General features: G+C 55.4%; 1 protein-coding gene across 1 annotated transcript; it reads left to right on the forward strand.

The window, feature by feature from the left end:
• The first annotated feature begins 18059 nt into the window (after window positions 1–18059).
• Window positions 18060–19999, forward strand: HES1 (hes family bHLH transcription factor 1). The gene is made up of 4 exons (XM_062005629.1): window positions 18060–18225; window positions 18304–18399; window positions 18481–18568; window positions 19263–19999. Exons 1-4 carry the CDS (start codon window positions 18118–18120, stop codon window positions 19745–19747), a joined length of 777 nt encoding a protein of 258 aa, XP_061861613.1. The 5' UTR covers window positions 18060–18117; the 3' UTR covers window positions 19748–19999.
• The last annotated feature ends 30 nt before the right edge of the window (window positions 20000–20029 follow it).

The following is a 20029-nucleotide window of genomic DNA, read 5'->3' on the forward strand; positions in this document are numbered from 1 at the left end:
CCAGCAGCGTGCATGGGTGGTGGTGTCAGAGCAGGACATGCTGTCACGATGGGATGGGAAATGGTGACAGTGGCCATCAGCAGCCCATGGGACCTCGGGATGGTGCCAGTGCTGTTCTTGGGTGGCACCTGGCTCCCCGAGGGAGCCTGTTATGGCTCCAAGTGCTGCTGCTGTCACAACTCCCTCCCATGGTGGCTTTTGCTGTGCTCTTGGTAGCTCAGCAGCCCTCATTTCTAGCCCGGTGCTGCTGGGAGTGTGGGTCATTAGCTGCGGGCAGCTGTGTGACCCACCAGTGCTCTCGCCCGTGACGGCTGCTCTCTGCTGCTGCTGCGGGTCGCCGGGCACCGGCTCGTTAACACAAACGTAGGTGCCACACTTAGGGCTTGAGGGAGCCTCAGACCAAACTCCTGCCCACCTGCACTCCGGCTGCACTCCAATCCAGCTGAATCAGGTTTTCACACTGCAAAGAAGGCAAAAAGGGCTCTGCGGCTCCCTGGGGAGAGGCTGGTGCTGCTCCCGTGGGCAGCAGGGACATGGCACCATCGGTCCCACTGCTCCCATCAGCAGGGTCACACTCTTTGCGTCTGCTTAGAAATCAATCCCTGTCAGAGGGCAGAACTTGTGGCTGCATTGCCTAGGCACATGTGCCAAAAAGCCTCACTTAGGCCAAAAGCAACACACTAGCTTTTAAAAAGTTCAATTAAAAGTCCTGTGGATTTTGGATTGCCTTTGTCCCCTTCTGAGCCATTTGGGTCCTGTTGCCAGGTTTTACTCCACAGTAGGAAGAAAAAACTATCAAAGTGCTTAAGTTATGAGGGTCTGCAAATCACCACCTCCCACCAGCAACAGGAACCTGGGCACCAGCAGCGCAGAAACGCAGTCACTGACTGAGGACAATTAGGGAACGTGCCTGGCCGGACTATGGGTCACTGGGAAGATCTCTCCTCCTCCTTCAGCACCTGGGATACTCACTAGGCTGAGAAAAACCCGTCCTGCATCCCCCTGAACCCTGCCAGCCCCACAGCCCCCAGCACTGGCCCTGCAGCCGTGTGCGGGACCGTCTGCCCGGGCATGCGCGAGGTGCTGCACCCTGCACAGGGAGCTTGTGTGTGCGTGTGTGTGTGTGTGTGTGTGAGAGTTACCAGGAGGCCTGTTTGCATATGAAAGTGGCCGTGTGCTCCGGAGGGCTGTATCATTTATTGTATGATCTTATCTGGCGCGTGCCTCAGCCGCCCTTTCCCACACTCTGCATGCTCTGCTGCCAAGGCCCCGGGCTTAGCCTGTCAGCATTACCCGGGCTCAGCAGGCAGGCAGTAATTCCCTGAATAAAGAAAACATTTTAAGGTTTGACAAGTCCAGCATTTGCATGTCTGTTTTCAGAGAAATAACCATCTCAGGGGATTAAGCCCTTTTTTTTTCCCATCCAGTCCAAAGTATGAAAACATTCTTGACATAGTTGCCTGAAAAAAAAGGATTTCTATAGAGTAAAATACCTTGTGTCCTGTGTGAGTCCAGTGATTTGCTTTGGAGGAAGACAAAAAAAAACCCCAGAAAGGAAAAAGAGAAAGAAAAGAGACGCTCCAGTCCAATAGTTTGTTGGTTTAAAAGTGGGTGAAAGGCGCCAGGAAGCACCACAGATCCCAGACGAGGGCCCAGCACACCAGGAAGGATTTGCATCCCCAGGGGACTGCCCACCTCTTTGTGCCATCTGCATCCCTGGGACAGTGCCCACCTCTTTGTGCCATCTGCATCCCCAGGGCACTGCCCACCCCTCTGTGCTGCCGGCAGAGCCTGTTGGTGGGGCTCCCTGTGGGGCGCAGGCTCACAGCATCGTGTGGGAGCTGAATGCTTCCCGTCCAGCTCAGCAGCCCCGGAGAGGCAGGCAGCTGCCTGGGGAGGAGAAATGGGGGCTCCCAGGGGCTCCAGGACTCAGCTCACTTGAGATGTGCCCCAACACGGGGCCCAGGCATGGCCCAGGGGAGCGCTGGCTCCCTGCAAGCCGGGGGATGTGTGGGTGCAGAAAAGCACCGGTCCTGGGAGGGCCATTTAGTCACACTGTGCACTCATTTACCAGCTTCAATGGGAACAGGTCGTGGTGGTGATAAACACTGATTTTACTTGGAATAATTCAGATTTACAAAGAGCCAGTCACCCCTCTAACTGCAAGGAGGCTGCTTTGCCAAATTCAGGCTCCTGAGGGTTTGGCCTTCTGGTACACTACTTGGGGGGCACTGGGAGAGAGAAGCCAGCCTTTGCCCTGGTGCCGTCTGGCAGCTCCTGCTCTGGCAGCTGCCTTTGGAGCCTTCAAGCAAGAAGGCGCATGTAGGAATTCCCCCCACACGCCGGCCTGGCCCTGGGCTGGTGAGGAGCATCCTTCGCTGCCCCGGGCGCTCTGCTCGGCACACCCGGGATGCTCCCAGTTCCCATCCCACCGGGGCTGACAGCAGTGCCTGCTGTGGCTGTTTGCAATTTGTCAGAGTGCTTTGGCTTCCTTCCCCCCGCCTCCCCCCGTGAGTACACTGGTTTTCTTCACAGCTAAATGAGGCTTTAAACTGGGGGATAATACAGCTTTAACGCGAAGAGGCTTAAAAAGCAAAAGTGAATCATTTCTCAGTTCTCCTTCCCGTAATCTCTCCCGGTAACATTAATTATGAGTTTGCGCAGAGTGCCCCAAGGCAAGCGCTGCTTTCCCAGGACAATTAAAGTTACTTAATTATTAAAAACCGTGTGTGCTGTTCCTGTGCGCTCCCCAAAGCACCGTGAGGCAGGCGGGCCGCCTCGGCTCACACACTTTCTCAGAGCCGCGATTGAAGCGTCTGTGGGAAAGTCTGCTCCTTTGTAATTCCTCCGGCATAATCTCCGCAAATCCCAGCCCTGGCCCGCACCCCGGAGGGCCAGCGATGCCGGCGGCCGGGCCGGGGCGGCGGCGGGGTGCCGGGGCGGGCGCTGGCCAGGCTCCATGCTGCGAGCCTGGGGGCTGCCTGCGGCCGGGCCTGGGGGGTCGGATGCTGCCGGGGAGCTGTGGAGGATGCCCAGCTCTCCTGACAGCAGGCTGGCCAGCCTTATGGGGAGCAAACGGCTTTGCACCACAGGAAAACCAGCTCACCAAAAGCCACACATCCAGCAGCTGAGCTGGTGCCCTGCTGTCCCACAGCCCCGCTCCACTCGCCGCTGCACCAGCCTGTGCACCCAGCACCCGCAGCCCGGGACAGCCCTGGTGCCACACACAACCCTGTGCACCTTCTTTTCCTTCCTGACTCAAGATATTTTTCAATCTGACAGAAAATCTTGGTCAGCCCTTGCTTATAAAAGCCAGGGAGGGGTGAAGACACTGTGGAGCAGAGGCAGCAGTGGCAGGCAGGGGAGGATTTCTGCCTCTGAGCCAGAGCCAGAGCACATGGGATGCAAAGCACTGGGGCACAGCTCCCTGTCTGGCAGCACACCAGGTGCCAAAATGCTCCTGCTCCTGTGGGAGCAGTGCCAGCCCCTAGCCCCCTGCCTGCGGCATTGGCAGGGGGGCCTGGAGGGGAACAAGGCCACAGGGCAGGCATGAGGGAGCTCCATCCCTTCTCAGCAGCTCACAGTTGGTGTTGGCTGACTCAGAGCATCACTGGGTGCAGCTTTCCCCACCTTGTGCACTTCTGGCTGCCACAACCGCCTGTGACAGAGGGATGTGCAGCCAAGCAGTGCCTAGTGAAGGCAAGGCTTTGGCTTTGGACTTGTTTTTGCCATAATTTCACTGTTCCCAGTTTGATGCCAGCTCTCCCACCACCTGCCATTCTGGCTTCTAGGACCTTTATCAACTTCCTTCAGCTTTTCCAAGTTTATATGGCCTGGACACTGATCTTTCTACCATGCCTCCCAACTCTACTCCCAAGCATCCTTAAGGCCTTTCTTCAGAGTGCTTTATTTCACAGAATGACAGAATGGAAGGGGTTGGAAGGAACCTTTCCATTGCATCCTTTTTGAGAAAAAAAAAAAGAGCCAGAAATAATACTCAGGAGGAGGTTCTGTTTAGTGGTTCTCTCTTCCTTTCCTAATCACGTATGACTTGCTGTCCTGGCCCTCTCCCAGCAGAGCTGAGGAGGAGGCCAGCACTTTGCACGGCTGGTCAGGGCTGCTCTTCTGAGGCTCACTGCTTTACCTTCATCACTACTGAATGTCATCAGCCAGTTTACCAGCCTGAAGTTTAATACTGTGTGCTCTTGCTCAGCAGTCAGCTTCACGTTTGGTGACCCCAAGTCTTTTAGCCAGTTGTTCTCTCCCTGCAAGGGGACTGTCCCTCCAGTTCATTGGGCGTTCAGGAGCTTTTGGAGAGGTGCCAAGGGAAAGCTGTTGTGGAAGTGCTGCTGCCCTGTCAGCAGTACATCGCTCTGTTGCTCGTACTGGGTGACCTGGCTGATTTGTGAGGCATAGCTTCCTCCTGCAAGGTGCTGCTGAGTCTTCCCCAAGTGCTGTGTTGACCCAGACTGTTATATAGAGTACTTCTCCCAGATTGCCTGTGACATCCCAAACCCCTCTGGCTCACATCACCTTCCCTACCCTCTGTGCCAGGCTGGCAGGAGCAGCTGGGTACCAATCCCAGCTGGGCTGGCATCACCTCGTCCCAGACACTTGCCGCTTTGCAGCTCCTCACTTTGCTGGAGGACATTTCCAGCAGGTTCCTGCCATGGGACAGCCCACCCCAGCACATTTCTGCTGCAGGGGCACTGCCTGAGCAGCCTGCCCCATCTTCAAAGCACCTCTCAGCTTGTCTGATGAGGCTTTGCCTTCCATGGGTGCCCTGTCTGTGCCTCCATCATCCACAATCAGCACCAGCTCATTGACTGGTTTCCTGCCTGTGGAACATATGCAAAAGTGACTATTTTCAGCTTTTAATACCTTTAGCAAGTTCTTCTCAAAACTTTTAAATCACTTTGTGACTTTTCTTTTAATTTGGCAGGGTTTTCTTTTTTTCTGTTTCTCACTTCAGCACCACAGCACCACAGCACCACAGCACCACATCCACTTTTGAAGGCATTCTCTGCCATTAACTGTCTCATTACCTTCTGCCTACAACCTCTGTATGGCTTTTAGGCCCCTCTGGAGTTACCAAGAGGGCTGGGGGCTGCACAAGCCCCAGCTGCTGCTCAGAGTCACACCAGCAGAACAAGGCAGCTGGCCGGGGGGAGCTCTCCTCCAACCAAACACCCCCTGACTTTTGCCCCATGTGCAGTAGAAGCTCTTTCACCCTCCACTGCACGTCCAGACACTTCTGTTCCTGCCATGACAAAGCCGAACCTGAAACAAAGATTTTCTCCAGCGCTGCTGGCAGCTGGTTTGACTCCTTGAAGTAATCGTTGTAATTGACCCTTGCAGGCGCTGGGTGCCCAGGGAACAGGCTGTTCATCAGGCTGATGGGGTGTGAAAAGCACCAGCTCCCTGGCTGGGCTGGCTCCAGGCTGTGCTGCTTCTGGCAACCCCACAGCTGTCCTCATCCCACAGCTCTGCTCCTGGTTCGGTGGGGTGGGGAGGCTGGATGGGTCACCGTGCTGCAGGTGGGGAGGAGGTGAGTGATGCCCTCGTCCTCACCAGGCACCTTTATCCTTCATGGATAGCCTGCTTTCACCCTAAACCTGCCATACTTAGGTCAGCAGCCATCTGGACCTCCAGGACATGGGGATGGTCCCAGCTCAGTGGCTCTGTGCTATGCAGCTCTGTGGCATGGGGTGGCATCACCATGCACCGTCGCTTCCTTGCAACCCACATCCCAACCCAGGCTCACTGCCGTTCACTATGCAGGGTATGGAGCTTGTATGCAAGGGACATCTTCAAGGCACAGAGCTGATGTCAGAGGTGACAAATTCAACACGTAGTTGGTGCCAAACCCTGCGGGGCTGGCTGCTCCTCACCTCTGGCTTCAGCACCTCGGCTGCAGGCTCACAGCGAGGAGTGAGCTTGTGCTGCTGCTCGAGCTGTGCTGAAGGAGGCTGTGGAGACATGGTGCACAGGCTGCCCAGCTCTCACCAGCCCACACCACCTTGTCCCTCTCACGTGCGGTCAGGCTCCAGCAATCAGTGAGGTTATTCTCTGGCTGCTGCTGTTCCTGCCGGGAGCTGTTCCAGGCCCTCCCAGCCCCAGTGATCTGATTTCAGCCCCATTTGTCTTCCGAGCAGTTTTTCTGTTCCCTTCTGCAGTGTTCTTCCTCTGATTTGGCTGCCCATGTGCAGTGAGAATATTGTTTGCCCTCTCACCCTCGAAGGCAGCCCTGGGGGGCTGGGAAGTGGGTCCTGGCCCCATACTGGCCTCCACATCTCACTCTCCTGACTGGAGAAACACATTTTGCAAGCAAATGCTGCCTTTTTGTGTCCAAGTCACTGGTGAAAGAAGACCAGACCCATCAGTGTCCCCTCCCAGCCCTCCAAGCACAACTGGCCATTGTCCCTCATTCCCGTCCCTCCCCATGCTGCAGCTCCTGGGCTGAATTCTGACTCCTCCTTTTCAAACAGCATCTTCCCACGCTGTGGCCAGAGCTGCCAGGCATTGCAGGGGGCAGCAACCAACTAGCATTGCCAGGTCTGAAAATGGTATCTTAAAAAAGCAGATCTCAGATTAGCATAGAACTCTCCAGCCCCCTCTGCCCTTCAGTCTTGTGTTCCATTTACATCTCATCCTTTAATTACCTCTCTTTCAAAAGGCATTGAACATGTGGCACATGAGTGAGAGTAATTTAAAGGACCAGCACACCCTGGGGTGGGATTTAATGGGATTATGACCTTCTCCATGCCTTGTATCTCCCAGAGACACAACGTTTGGGATCCCTGGCTGCCATGTGACCACGGAAAGGCTGTGGGAGGAAGGCTCCAGGTGTGACCTGCCTTTGCTGACTGTGAGTGTGCCTCCTCCCAGGACAGCACCACCAAACCCAGTTAGTAGGGCCAGCCCAGGGACTTTGGTGCCTGCTTCCCGCTGCTGCAAGTAGCCTCTGCTTGTGGCTGTTATCCTTCTGCAGATGTCCAAGGTGGAGGGCACAGACCTCTGCAAACCTCAGTGTGTCCCAGATTCCCATGTAGGCAGCAGCCAGCTGTGCTGCCAGGTTTGGTACCCAGCATCCAAAAGCAGAAGTGTGTGTCCTTTCTCTATCTGCCAGACACTGAGGAGAGGCTGTCGTGCAGCGAGGGTGCCAGGCCAGTCCTCTGCTGTGACCCTGGGACAGATCTGCTCTCCCTGTCCTCCAGAGACCATTTGCTTTACGATCTGTGAACATCAGGAAGAAATGAAATAGCAGTGGAGAATTCCCTTCAGCAAAGCTTTGATGGTGAAGAATGTGCTGTTGGGTTGTCTGTTCCACAGAATTCAGGGGGGAAAAAAAAAGGGCAAGGAAAAGAAGGAGGACGGAAAGAGAGAAACCATCTGCTTTTTTCAGAAGTTCCTCACCCACACACTCCATCACCACTGCTGGGAAAGGCCTTTTCTCCTCTCCCTGCTGCTGCTGGGCAATCAGATAGACCCCAAACTGCTGCTGGGTTAATTGAAACCAGAAGCCGCTGTCACTTCCAAGTGTTATGAGTGCAGGGACCACGAGGAGCTCAGGTGTTTTGGAAGGGAGGATGTCAGGAGGGTCTGTGATGAAAGGCTTGCTGACAGCCTGCAAGGCAATGCCACAGGGGTGGCTGCAGGTGGGGGCTCAGCCCCTCCATCAGCCCCTGTCACCAGAGCCATCCCACACCAAGGCTGGACACGAGCTTAGGGACTTTGTCCCATCTGCTCCACATGCTCACCCTCACGCTGTTGTTTTTAGGGGGGAAAAAGTAGATCTTTGTAAAGATAAAAAAAATCCCAGAATGAAAAGAGGCTCTGGAGGCAGGGGACAGCTGGTGACGGTGTGTGCCTGGCCTCCCTTCAAAGTGTGAGTGGCTAATCTTGGCTCAATAAAACCAGCGTTGTGTCAGTGCAATCAGCGGATGTCAACACTTTAATGGCCCTGGCAGAGCCCCAGCGAGGTCCAGGGGTTATCCTGACTGCATCATATTCCCACGGGAAAGGTAGATAGCAAGCTCCCTCCTTCAGGTACACATCCAAGGGCTGTCAGGTGCTGCAGTGCACACGCAGCACTGCTGGCACCTCTGCCTGGTATATTAATGGCCTCTGTCTTGCCTGCAGCCATCCCTCTGGGCATCCCACCTGCCCACACCAGGAGGGGATGGGATGGGATGGGATGGGATGGGATGGGATGGGATGGGATGGGATGGGGATGCTTCACTCACCAGTGGACAATGTAAATCTCAGCTTCCCAGGCAGGGCAGCTCTGTAAACCACAGCAGCTTCAGCACTGATTTTATACACTTAACATTTACAACAGGCAAATTGACAGATGAGGCTGTGTACACAGATTGTGTAAACGGCCGTCGGGTGCTGCCCCGTGCCCCTGGCTGGGCGCCAGCGGGTTCCTGAGCCTCTCTGTGGGGACAGGAGGGAGATGGGGGGACCAGCCCGTGACACAGCCCTGCACACTCCCACATGCCCATCCCCTCAGCCTCAAGGGCAGGCCTGAAGGAGAGTGAAGGCGGGGAGCACATTGATTTAAGATGTGAGAAGGTCAAAAGTTTTCTCAAGCAGAGTTGCTATCATGAGGCCGAACACTTCATCCCCCTTTTTATCTGCCCCAGTATTTATTGTCCATGAGCAAATACTTGTGTTTTTATAAATTCCTTTAGAGTGAATCACCCTCCTCCTGTTTAAACCAGCGAAGACCACATCAAACAGTATCACTCCATCTAGAATTAATCATTAATTTGAAGTATTTGACAATATTTTGCCAGCATTATTTTTTCCTCTCCCCAATTAATAAAGGTTAAGCCTTGATGCTAGCACTTTTGCAGGACACTTGACGCACAGTGGTGTCCCTGGGAGCTCACAGTGTCCCCAGAGCTGCCCCAGGAAGCACAGGCACAGAGGTGCAGGTCCAGAGATGGCTATCAGGCAGGTGGAAGTGGCCTTGCTGCTGCCTGCCTATGGTGTGGAGTGGACAGCTGAGCTGCTGCGCTGCCCGCTGCAGCCCCAGGACTCTCCATCCTGCAGCTGGGAAGCTAAAGCCCATGGGGGCTGGTGCCAGAAGCATTTGTGTTCTCAGGGAAAGGCTCGTCTGGCCCAGAGGATCGTAAAAAGATATGGGGCCTTGCCCCGCCTGCTCTTGCTGCAGCCTCCTTGAGAAGTTTTAAACCAGGCCAAAATCTGATCTCAGATACATGCATGTGGCTTCTATTCACTCGAGACAGAACCCAGCCTTTCAATGCCACATTTTGTGCTTTGGATTTGTTTTATGTCTGGGGCATGTGTTTTGCTAGGACACTGCTTTTCATTCCTAAATTGTTCTTGACAAGGCCTTATGGTTCATGGATTTCCACACACCAGACCCTGCAGCACACACCCCAGATCTGCTGGCCTCTTCAGAGGCACCAAATCAGGGTGGGCTTGCTTCCCACTCACAGACAAGCCATGAAATGACCTTTATTTTTCCAATGTCTTTGTGGCAAGGCATTTTCCTGACACTTTTCTGCCACTCTATTGCAGCCTTTGGGTGGCTTGCAATCTAGCTTGCTTGGATGGTTTTCAGACATGTGGCACTGCCTCTTGCTTTCAGACAGATGGACAAAATGTATAAACACACAAGGGCACACAATGAAGGCAGAATATAGCTGCTGTTCACAAATAACTCAAGGGAGAAGGAAAGATCAGGCACGGTAAGCTGGCTGTGCCAACACCACCCAAGCAGGCTGAAGGAGCTCTGGGCAGGCAATTCATGAGTACATTTGGCTAGTAATCTGATACTTAAGGGAGCTAAATAGGTGCAGTGGGGGACCTTTTGGCACAGTTTCCACACTGCAGAACTCCACAAGGTTCCCTCCAGCTTCCCATACTGAAAAAAAAGCTGTTCTCTGGGTGCCTACAGCAGACACCCTCCAAATCCACAGGTGCCTTTGGCTCCAAGGAGAAAGCAGGGACAAGCTCCTAGGCATGCAGCACAAGCAACCTCTTGTAGCTCTTTCCTCATCCTTTCCTGCCTGTGACATCCAGGGTGCTTCTGTCACAGGGGACTGGGAAGCCGCCACCGCGTGACTTTCTTGCCTCTCTCCGGCAGCAGGATAGCAAAGTCTGGCTCACCAATGGTAAAGCCAGTGGCAAGGGTTGCTGCTCACCTGGCAGATCATCACCTGCCCAGCTCTCCCCAGATTTACCCCAGAAGAACCCTGTTTTATTGCGAGGTAGCAGGAGAGAGAGAAGGACAAGGCAGACAACAGACTGGGCCGCTGTAAAATCACTGCAGCAAGCATCCCTGCCCACCACGCTGCTGGCATTTCTCCACAGCCTTTATCACTGACCAGCCCTGTGAAAACACCTTTTTTTACAGCATAAGCCTTTGAGTGGGCTCTCTGAAGACAACGATGAGTCTTTGAAGGTTTGGCTGATCCTGTTTCCTGTATGCTCCTGAGCCTCGTATGCATTTAAATTTGACTTGTTAACTTTATAAGGATACTTCAGACTTGTATTGTACTGAAATTGGCTGGGATCTCTGTATCTCCCTTATTCCCACGTACTTTTTTCCTACAAATGCTTTGTAGTCATGTTATTGCTGTTGGGAGGTTTGGCTTTAACAGCCTCCAATAAAGATATGAGCCTGCGAAAAGGCACCAGTAGCCCAAGATTATTCAATAGCAGCAACCAAAGTGCAGGTGCCTGCTGTTTGCAGGGCCTTTTATTCGGGGCTCTGGCAGCAGGCAGGGCCATCAGCTAATGCTGATGTGAAGCCTCCCAGGCCATCAGAGACATCCCAGATTTTTGCCTCTATATTTTCTCTTCTTGTAGCACTAAAAAAAACCTGTATCTGTGTGAAGCTGGGTTTGCTGCTCTGCTCTGTGTCACTCCTGGAGGATTCTGGCCTTCCCCTGTGCTCTCAGGCGGCCTGAACGCATCTCTAAGGCAGCTGATGGCAACATTGCCCTTCATTGCAGGGGAGGAAGGACACAGCCCTTGAAATCTCATTTCATCATTTGGATTACATGTGAAAACAAGTGTCGGTTCATACGACTTTCCAGATTACTTATCAAACAGCAATCTGCCTCCCAATGCCCAGACTGATGGAATCTCTGCAAATTAAATGTTCTACTTGCCAATGTATTTATTCATTATGTTTAGCAATTAACTCATGATTCCAGTAATTGAGCTGTAAATTATCCCCTTGTTTATAAAATAATAGCATCCTCTGAGGGGTAACACTTTCTATTACAGCAATTAGTAACACATCAATTCTTGACTAGCATGTAAAAGATCTCCATCTTTTCTCCTCTGGTATTAGCTTCTATGAGAAAACGATTCTGTGGGGTGATCTCCAGCACCAGGGCATGCACACAACTCTGGACAAGCACACCTGGGGCTATGTGTAACCAAAGCAAACAGGGAATGCACAGGAGTTTCCCCCAAATCTCACTTGCAGGTCAGTGGCCAAGGGGCTAATGGAGGGGCTTGGCTGCAAATCCGTGACAAAGGGAAGGAAAACAAGGGAGAAAAATCACTCCATCCTAGCACACACCCTGCTCTGCTGTCAAAATGTGTTAATTGAGGATCTAAGATCACGACCTCCCACATCAGGTCTGACTGCCCTGGGCAGGAAAATAAACCACAATGCCCCATCCCTGGGTGGGCCTGGCACACTGCCCCGGATCGCCTCGCCTGCCCCATGGCTTCACTCTGGCCTAGGTCAGGTGTCTGCCCAGGACTGCCATGGGCAGGAGGCAGGGCAGGCTCTGGCTTTGGAGAGGCAGCAAGGGGGATGCTGAGGGTGCACTGCCACACAGCTCAGCACCGTGGCCCCTGCTCTACCCATGCATGTGGAGCCATGTGTCTTCGCCAGGTCACTAATCCTAGTAACATATGATCATCCTGATAGTCTCGATGGAGTTAAAGGACTAATTTTAGCTCTTCTATCACCTTGAATAATGAATATTGATTTTAGGAGTGCAGCATTCAAATTACACATACATTAAAATATTAGTGAGATAGGCTAATTCTTTCCATAACGCTGCCAAGCTAAAACAAATCTGAAGACACTGGGGGGATCAGGTGCCAAATGATTCATCATTCCATGGATTTATCAGTTCATCTACTTACTACTTCAGGAAAGACACTGGCTGTGCAAAGGTTCTATTCTGCAGTAGCAAAGCACTCTGAAGTATCCCATGTTTCTTTGAATAAATGGATACAGGAATCGTGGAAATGAAAGGGATTGCAATGACAAGGACAGCAATGAGATGGATGGCCATCTGTCAAAGCGAAATGCCTGATGTCCCAAGGGCTCTAGGACCAGGTTGGAGCAGGGGTGCTGAGCCCTCTATCCCTGACCTCAGTGGGGCACACAGCCCTGCACCAGCCATTCTGCTCACACTGCCCTCAGCCGAGCTGCCCAGCCTGAGGCAGGGCTGCCTGTCAAAGGACCCAAATATCTTCTGGTGACATCACCATGGTTGCCAGGGTTCTGAGGATAATGTGTAGTTTACACATTGCTCTCCCCACGGCCAATTCATGGCCCCAGGAATAAGAGATGATGATCAGCTGATGAATTTAACAGAAAGCTCTGAGGCAGTGATCAGTCCAGGCTGCTTGCTTGAACCGACGAATGCTGAGGAGAAGGAATCACACTGGAAAATGTGACTGATGACTCTGCAGAGGAGCACAGATGCTGTGGCCAAGGGCTGGCCCCATGGGATTTATGAGCTTGCAGCCGGTGAAGGTTGAGTCGCCAGTGAGCTGCATGCCATGACCCTCACCTGCCCTCAGCAGCAGGTGCCAGCGGGGCACGGGAAGAGTGCAGAGGGGGCACAGGCAGGAGCTCGTGTGGCAGGACTGTGAGGGCACGCCGACGCTCCCCAGCACGGTTTCCCTACACTGGGGATGGCTGGCACAGCTCCCGCTCCGCCACGCTTCCGCCCCCGGCTGCGCCGATCCAGCTGTGCGCAGCTGGGCTGCAAACCGCACTGCTGCTCTGAGCCGACTTAAAAGCCGAGTTCTGCAAAAGCCTGTGGGGTTTCCTCCAGCCACGGCATGCCAGGGATCACACACGGCTCAGCACGAGTGCTGCAGCAACACAGCTGTGGGCTGGGCTCGGTGGACATGGAACTGATGCACATCCACCGTCTTTCGCCTGGAGGCTCTCAAAAGGGTGCCTTCTGCTTGCTGTTTGAGACAGGGGCATTTTCTGCACCATTGAGCCCTGCATGCCTCCTCCAGCCCCACCACTGCCAAACTCATGGCATTTTCATATGTGTACCTGAGCTCCATGGCTTGCTGGGCCCCCCTGTGACATGCAAGCACACAAGCACTACAGCTCCAGAACAGAGACAGCAGCCTCAGGCAGCAATACAAGTGGGATCTTAATAAATAAGTAACTCAGCTCTTGCTGCCAACACCTCCCACCACACAGTGAGAGGATGACAGCCCAGAGACGCTCCTTCGCCTCTCCGGAGCACAGCAGTGACTGCACATTTATTTCTGGTTCTCAGCGGGATGCAGGCTCAGCTGTACGTCCCTCTGCCCGGAGCTGCTGTACCTTGCCAAAGACGCTGGCTGTTGTGCTGGAGCTGGACTGCCCTGCCACAGCCAGCAGGCTGGAAATTTGTGGTCCAGTGAACTCTGGCCATGTCACACAGAGAGAACATCTGTAAGAGAATGGTATAAGGCAGCTCCCAGATGCTGGCTGCCAATGACAGTGGCAGATTCAGGTCCAAGACCTGCAATTTGGGGATGATCCCAGTACTTGTTCCCAGCTGTGGTGCCTGCCAGCACGCAGCCCTTGCTGCCTGGGAGGACCAGGCTGGGGCAGAGTCTGTGGGGATGCAAAGGGGAAAGCTGGGGCTGCACCACCTTCTGCCCATCAGCACATGTGGCTGCTTCAGCCCAGACAACAGTCTCTGAAGTGAAGCCATGGGTATCTGGGCAGGAAGGGAATTCCCATCCACATGGGTGGCATTTCACAGCTGCCAAAATGCCCTCTCCACCAGCTCCCCGGCAGCATTTCCTTGGTTCAGCAGGATAGGAGCCTGCCAAGAGGAATCAGCAAGAGATCCAGGTACCCTGGCTCTTGTCCCAGAGCCCTCCTCGGTGCAGAGCTGTGCTCCAGCCTGTGCTGGGGCTGGGTGGGGAGATGACAACAGTTCTTCAATGCCTGTCCTTAGTGGAGCCAGAGTCTCTCAGAGTGGTACTTTGCTACTCCAGCAAAGCCTTGGCTGCTTCATTCAACAGCTTCTTGCACCATTCCTGGGGACACCTGCCTGGCCATGTGGGCAACAAAAGGATGAGTCCCTAGAGCCCTCAGATGTCTCCCTCACAACAGAGGAGGTGTCACTGCAGAATGGCCAGAGCTCTCCTACACCCAGACTGACTCACACAGTGAGGAATAAAACAAACACTTCAGCCTCTCCTCCGCAGCAGTAGTCAGGGAAGCACGGCTCCTGCATGGCACGTGTTCACCAGGGAAGCAGCCTCCATGTGAGCCCCCTGAGGCTTGTCTGCTGGCACTGGGATCTGTGGTCTCAGCAGGCCCTTAGGAAATGGGTCCCCAGTGGAAGGGAGAGAGCAGAGCCTGCCATAAAACAGGGCTGCTGTCCTGCCCGAGGAGCTGCTCCTGCCAGACAGGGACACTGCTCCACCAAAATGCACTCTCTACCACAGAGACCTGGAATGCAGGTGAACAACGTCCCTGAAAGCTTTGCTTCATCTAGGGAGCTTTGTCAGGAAGCCAGTCTGAAAGTGACCTTGTCCCAAAGATCTGGCAAATGTTTATGGAGGGGAAATAAACTCTGAAACCTGCGCCCAAAGCTTCTGAGATCACACCTCCCAGGGGAGCCGGCTGGGTATGGATTGCACAACAGCTTCTAGGATGGGAACCACAAGTGGAAGTATGTGTGCAGGGCTGCCCAGGAGAGACATCTGAGCCAGGGACATGTCCCTGAGATACTGCACTTGTTTTCCAGCCTTCAGGGTGGTGACGACTTTGAGCTGTGGCCAGGCTAGGTTTTCAGTCCGTGACCCAGAGAGTAAAGGCTTAGTGTGCAATTCCTGGGCTCCAGCCTGTGCCCCAGCTCTTACAAACAACTTGGTTTCTATTTTCTGTGTTTCAAAAGATCCTGCCAGCTTTGGATATTAAGGGTCTGGGATCTCTAGAAGCACAATTTTGCTCATCTTGGCTGCTTCCTAAAGGACAGGAGATCAGGCACAGGCACCTCCTCACCTCTTGCCTGCTACACCAGCAGCAGCATCCTATTTTATTCCACCTTCCCACCCCTGGGCCCGTGCCCAGGACTAGTCTAAATTTTCTTGCCAGCACATTTTTCCTCCAAGATGTTCTGCCAGTCAGTAATGCCCTAATGCACTGTCTAAAGGTTCTTCCCAAAACTGTTTTGGACAATTCCCAATTTGTAACCGAAAACGACTGCTCCAGCAAAGGAAAAACAAACCATTGCCAGGGGACTGCAGGACAAGGAGCATCCCAGTCCCTGGGGCAGTCCCTTATCTCCAGGGTTTCATCACCCCCTTGACACCTCTTTCACAAGCAAAGGCAGGGCTGGAGAAGCCCGGGGGATCCAGTCCAAGTCCCCTCAACTGATACAAACCTCTTCACCACCTCCTTCCAGCTGAAACTTCACCTTGGCCACTTCATTCCCAGCGACATCCTTCCATGCAATCCTCCCCTTCCTCTCCTGATCCCCGGGGAATTCACACGTACACATGCTTGGCCTCACCACCCTCACATGTACAGCCTGTCATGGCAGCGGCAGGAGATGTGTGGCAGGGATACCAGTGCCATGGCCTCCCTGCTGCCCCACACAGCGCTCAGCCCACTGATGCAGGCAGCTTCCGTGGAGGCAGATGCTTCTGGAGGCCCAGTGCCCCACAGCTTGGCTCCCCACACACCCTAAAACTAAAACCTCCCCCCGTGGGCTGTGCAGCCCCCGGCCGTGGGCGAGCACTGGCAGCCCCCAATGACATCCCGCTCTAGCTGCCTGCCTTGCTCCCACCCTCCTGAGACACCGACCTGCTGCTGGCAATTAGAGGCAGTTGGCAGCTCCTTGGCCACCATAAACATGGACACAATTGCATCCTGTTCCCACTCCCAACCGGGAGGGACCTGGCTGCCCAGCTCTGCATTTCCTGAGCCCTTTGCAAATCCCAGCAGGAGGGAGAACACCAGCTCAGCAATTGCAACTTTCCTTTTTGTTTTCCCCCAAATATCAGCAATAGAAAAAATACCAGTTCACCAGAGAACTTTTTAGGCTCTCCAGAAATGTATTGACATTTTCTTGCTAATCATTTGCCTCTGATTTCCCCATAAAAATAACTGCAAAAACTCTTTTCAGTAGCAACTTCCCCAGTGCAGTCTTGCCCGAGTCTGTCCAAATGTCCAGCTCATTGAAGCTTACGTCAAGTGTTGCTCATCCGAAGTTAAATCTTAGATGCTGAAGGCTGCTCTTTGTTTTTAAATCAAAAGGCTTGTGGCTCCAAGGAACTGAAAGAAAGCCTGGATTTGTACTTTTCTGCAGTTTTAAACACGACACTCTCCCTTTTATTTATTTTCCTTTATTTTTAAACTCTGAAGGCTGAGCAGACAAGCCTCTGCAGAGACAAGGGCTTTGCACCGGTGAGATCTGCAAACATGTCTCTTCTTTCTTGAACTTTATTTTTCTCACGGTCTCTGAAAAGCCAAGATCAGGTGATACGTGTGGGATTGGCCCTGTACAGGTGCAGATCAGGTACTGGAGGAGGTGGAAAAACATTGCTGTGTATACTCAAAAAAAATAAAAGGGGGAAAGAAAAGAAAGAGAGACAAGAGAGAAAGAAAGAGCGAGTGAGCACATTTGTGAATAGGCCAGGTCTAGTTCTTGGCAGGATGACTCAGGCTTAGCTGGCAGGCTCTGGGAATAGGAGTGTGAGAAAGTCAGTCAAGCAGAGGGAGGAAAAAAAAAAGATTCAAGTCCTCAGGGCAAAACACTTCTGTTTTTTTTTGAAGGAACCCACAAACTGTCCGACCCAGCTGGAGGTGGCAGAAGCACAGCCAAGCCAGGGCCGAGAGACGGGCACCACACTGCGGTTTCGCCTTCACCCACCAATGAGCACACGCAGCACCGCATCTGCCGCCAGCGCCGCCTGCAAGTGCCAGGACACAGAACCCACACACGGCTGCCCTCGAGCCATGTGTGCCACCATGTACCCCTGTCCTTGGGCTCACATGTGCCTTTGTGTACCCCTGCCCTCTGCCCTGCATGTGCCACCATGTACCCCTGGGCTCTGCCCCACATGTGCTATCGTGTAACCCTGCCCTCAGCCTCACAAGTGCCACCATGTACCCCTGCCGTCGGCCACCCACTCCTCTGCAGCCCGGCAGGCAGTGGCCGTGCCTGGCCTTGGTGACACCTGCCATCGTGGCGAGGCCCAGGCCGCCGTGGCCATGCTGCAGGCAGGGTGGGAGGGCGCCGGGCGCCGTAGCGAGAGCTGTGCCGGCGGCCGGCCCCGCACACACGGTAGCTGCACTCGGCCCCGGCCATCACCTCGGCGGGCCGCGGCCCCCCCCGCAGCTCAGCTCACGCACAGCTCAAGCGCAGCACAGCCCGCCCCGGGGCCAGCGGCCGGCGCCCCCCGAGGGGCACGGGCGGAGCCGCGGCTGCCACGGGCGCCAATTAACCCGGTAATTAGCGCGGCGCTCCCCGGGGGACGTGTCCGCCTCCCCCTCCCCGCGCGGGGGCGGCGCCCAAGGGGTTAACCGCGGCCGCCCGGCCGCCCGCCCCGCGCCATTGGCCGCCGGCCGCCGCGCGGCGCCCAGCCAATGGGCGGGCGCCGTCCACGAGCGGGGCCGCGTGCGGGCGGCGCCCATTGGCTGGGCGCGAGTGTGGGAACGGCGGCGGGGGACGTTTCACACGAGCCGCGCGCGTGCGGCGCGCGCTATAAGTAGGGGCGGCCAAGGGCGCGCGGCACCCGCGCCCCGCCGCCCGCCGGCCCGCAGCGCGCGCCCGCCCCCCCCCGGGCCGCCCCCGCCCCCGGTGCTGCCGCGGCGCCTCTCCCGCCGCGGCGGGCGCTGCCGGCGCGCGCAGGATGCCGGCCGACCTGATGGAGAAGAGCAGCGCCTCGCCCGTGGCCGCCACCCCCGCCAGCGTTAACGCGACGCCCGACAAGCCCAAGACGGCGGCGGAGCACCGGAAGGTAAGGGCGGCCGGGCCGGGCGGCGCCGGGCCGTATCGGAGCAGCGCCGGGCGCTGACCGCCGCCGCGTCTCTTGCAGTCCTCCAAGCCTATAATGGAGAAGCGGCGGCGGGCGCGCATCAACGAGAGCCTGGGGCAGCTGAAGACGCTCATCCTGGACGCGCTGAAGAAGGATGTAAGTGGGGGGGGGCCGGGGCGGGGGGGACCGGCGCCGCCGCCGCCGTCGGGCCGGTCTGAGCCCCGCCTGTGCCCGCAGAGCTCGCGGCACTCCAAGCTGGAGAAGGCTGACATCCTGGAGATGACCGTCAAGCACCTGCGGAGCCTCCAGCGAGCGCAGATGACCGGTGAGTACCAGGGGGAACCGCGGCGGGATGGGTGCTGGTGGCGGCCCTGGCTTTATCCCCAGGGCGCTGAGGGCATCGCGTTCGGCGCCTGTATCCGCTGCGCTGAGATTAATGGGGGCACTCGTCTCTGTACCTGCATCCCCGGTATTGAGGATAGTTGTATCCCCAGTACGGGCGGTCAGTGGCCTCCCCACCTGCATCCTGGCTGCTGCGGGGAGTTGGGGGCACCATCTGTAGCCTTGGTACGGGGTGTGATGGGGAGTACTGTGCTCTGTACCTATATACCCCGGTGCAGGGGGACCATGAGGAGCACTGTACTCTCCATCCACTCCTTAGTACTGGAGCGATGCTGTCCCGGTTTGAGTCCCCTCTACCAGCAGAGCCGTGTTCCCCATCTTTCGGAGGGGGGTGCAGTAAAGGGACTGTGCTCCCAACCCGGATCTTCAATACTTTGGGACATAGGAGGGTGCTTGGGGGATTATCTGTTCCTCACCTGGGACCCTGATGCCGGTGGACTTGGTAGCATAGGGGCTGTGCTCTCATCTGGATCCTCAGTACCCCGGAGCCCAGGACACACTGATAAATGGGCTGTACTCCCCTCCTGGACTGGCTCAGAGGGGCTGCAGGATACAGTGGCCGGTTGTGTCCATCTCCTGTGGAGCCTCCTGACTCTGTACCTCTCCCCTCCCTGCAGCTGCACTGAGCACAGACCCCACGGTCCTGGGCAAGTACCGTGCTGGCTTCAGCGAGTGCATGAATGAGGTGACACGGTTCCTCTCCACCTGCGAGGGAGTCAACACTGAGGTGCGCACCCGGCTCCTGGGCCACCTGGCCAGCTGCATGACCCAGATCAACGCCATGAACTACCCCGTGCCCCCACCACCGCCCCCGCTACCCCCAGCCGCAGCCTTTGGGCCACCGCTAGTGCCGCCGGGCAGTGGCGCAGGGCCGCTCCCGGGCATGCCCTGTAAGCCGGGTGCTGACGCGGCCAAAGTGTACGGTGGCTTCCAGCTGCTGCCGGCCTCCGATGGGCAATTTGCCTTCCTCATCCCCAGCACCGCCTTTGCTCCCGGTGGTGCTGTGCTGCCACTGTACGGTGGCCCTCCCACAGCCGCCACCGCCGCCTCACCGCCTGGCCCGCCACCCGGCACAGCCGACTCTGTCTGGAGACCCTGGTGAGGGTGGCGGGCACCGGACTGGACTGAGCACCGCACCCCCGTGCTGCTGGCACGGCTGTACATAGGTTATATGTTCATATTGGATTGTGCCTTTGTACCATAGCACTCCCTTGACAGTGTTTCGTGTTTTACACGAGATCTTTTTTTCTCCCATCCCTCCCCTTCCTTATGTGACACCAAAGATTGGGGGGTTTTTTGGAATGCTCATAAAATAAAAAGTGTCCCTTCCATTTTGGAAGGCCTTTGGAGATAAGTTGGGAGTGTGGGTTTGTGTGCATAGGAG

The sequence above is a fragment of the Colius striatus genome, chromosome 12 (genome assembly GCF_028858725.1).
Source record: "Colius striatus isolate bColStr4 chromosome 12, bColStr4.1.hap1, whole genome shotgun sequence".
Lineage (NCBI taxonomy): Eukaryota > Metazoa > Chordata > Aves > Coliiformes > Coliidae > Colius > Colius striatus.

Bases quoted from the DNA above. Each gene is read 5' to 3' on its own strand.
- HES1 (XM_062005629.1), top strand. From the start codon at position 18,118: ATGCCGGCCGACCTGATGGAGAAGAGCAGCGCCTCGCCCGTGGCCGCC. The intron at 18,226-18,303 runs GTAAGGGCGGCC...CGTCTCTTGCAG, and splicing joins CGGCGGCGGAGCACCGGAAG to TCCTCCAAGCCTATAATGGA. The intron at 18,400-18,480 runs GTAAGTGGGGGG...CTGTGCCCGCAG, and splicing joins TGGACGCGCTGAAGAAGGAT to AGCTCGCGGCACTCCAAGCT.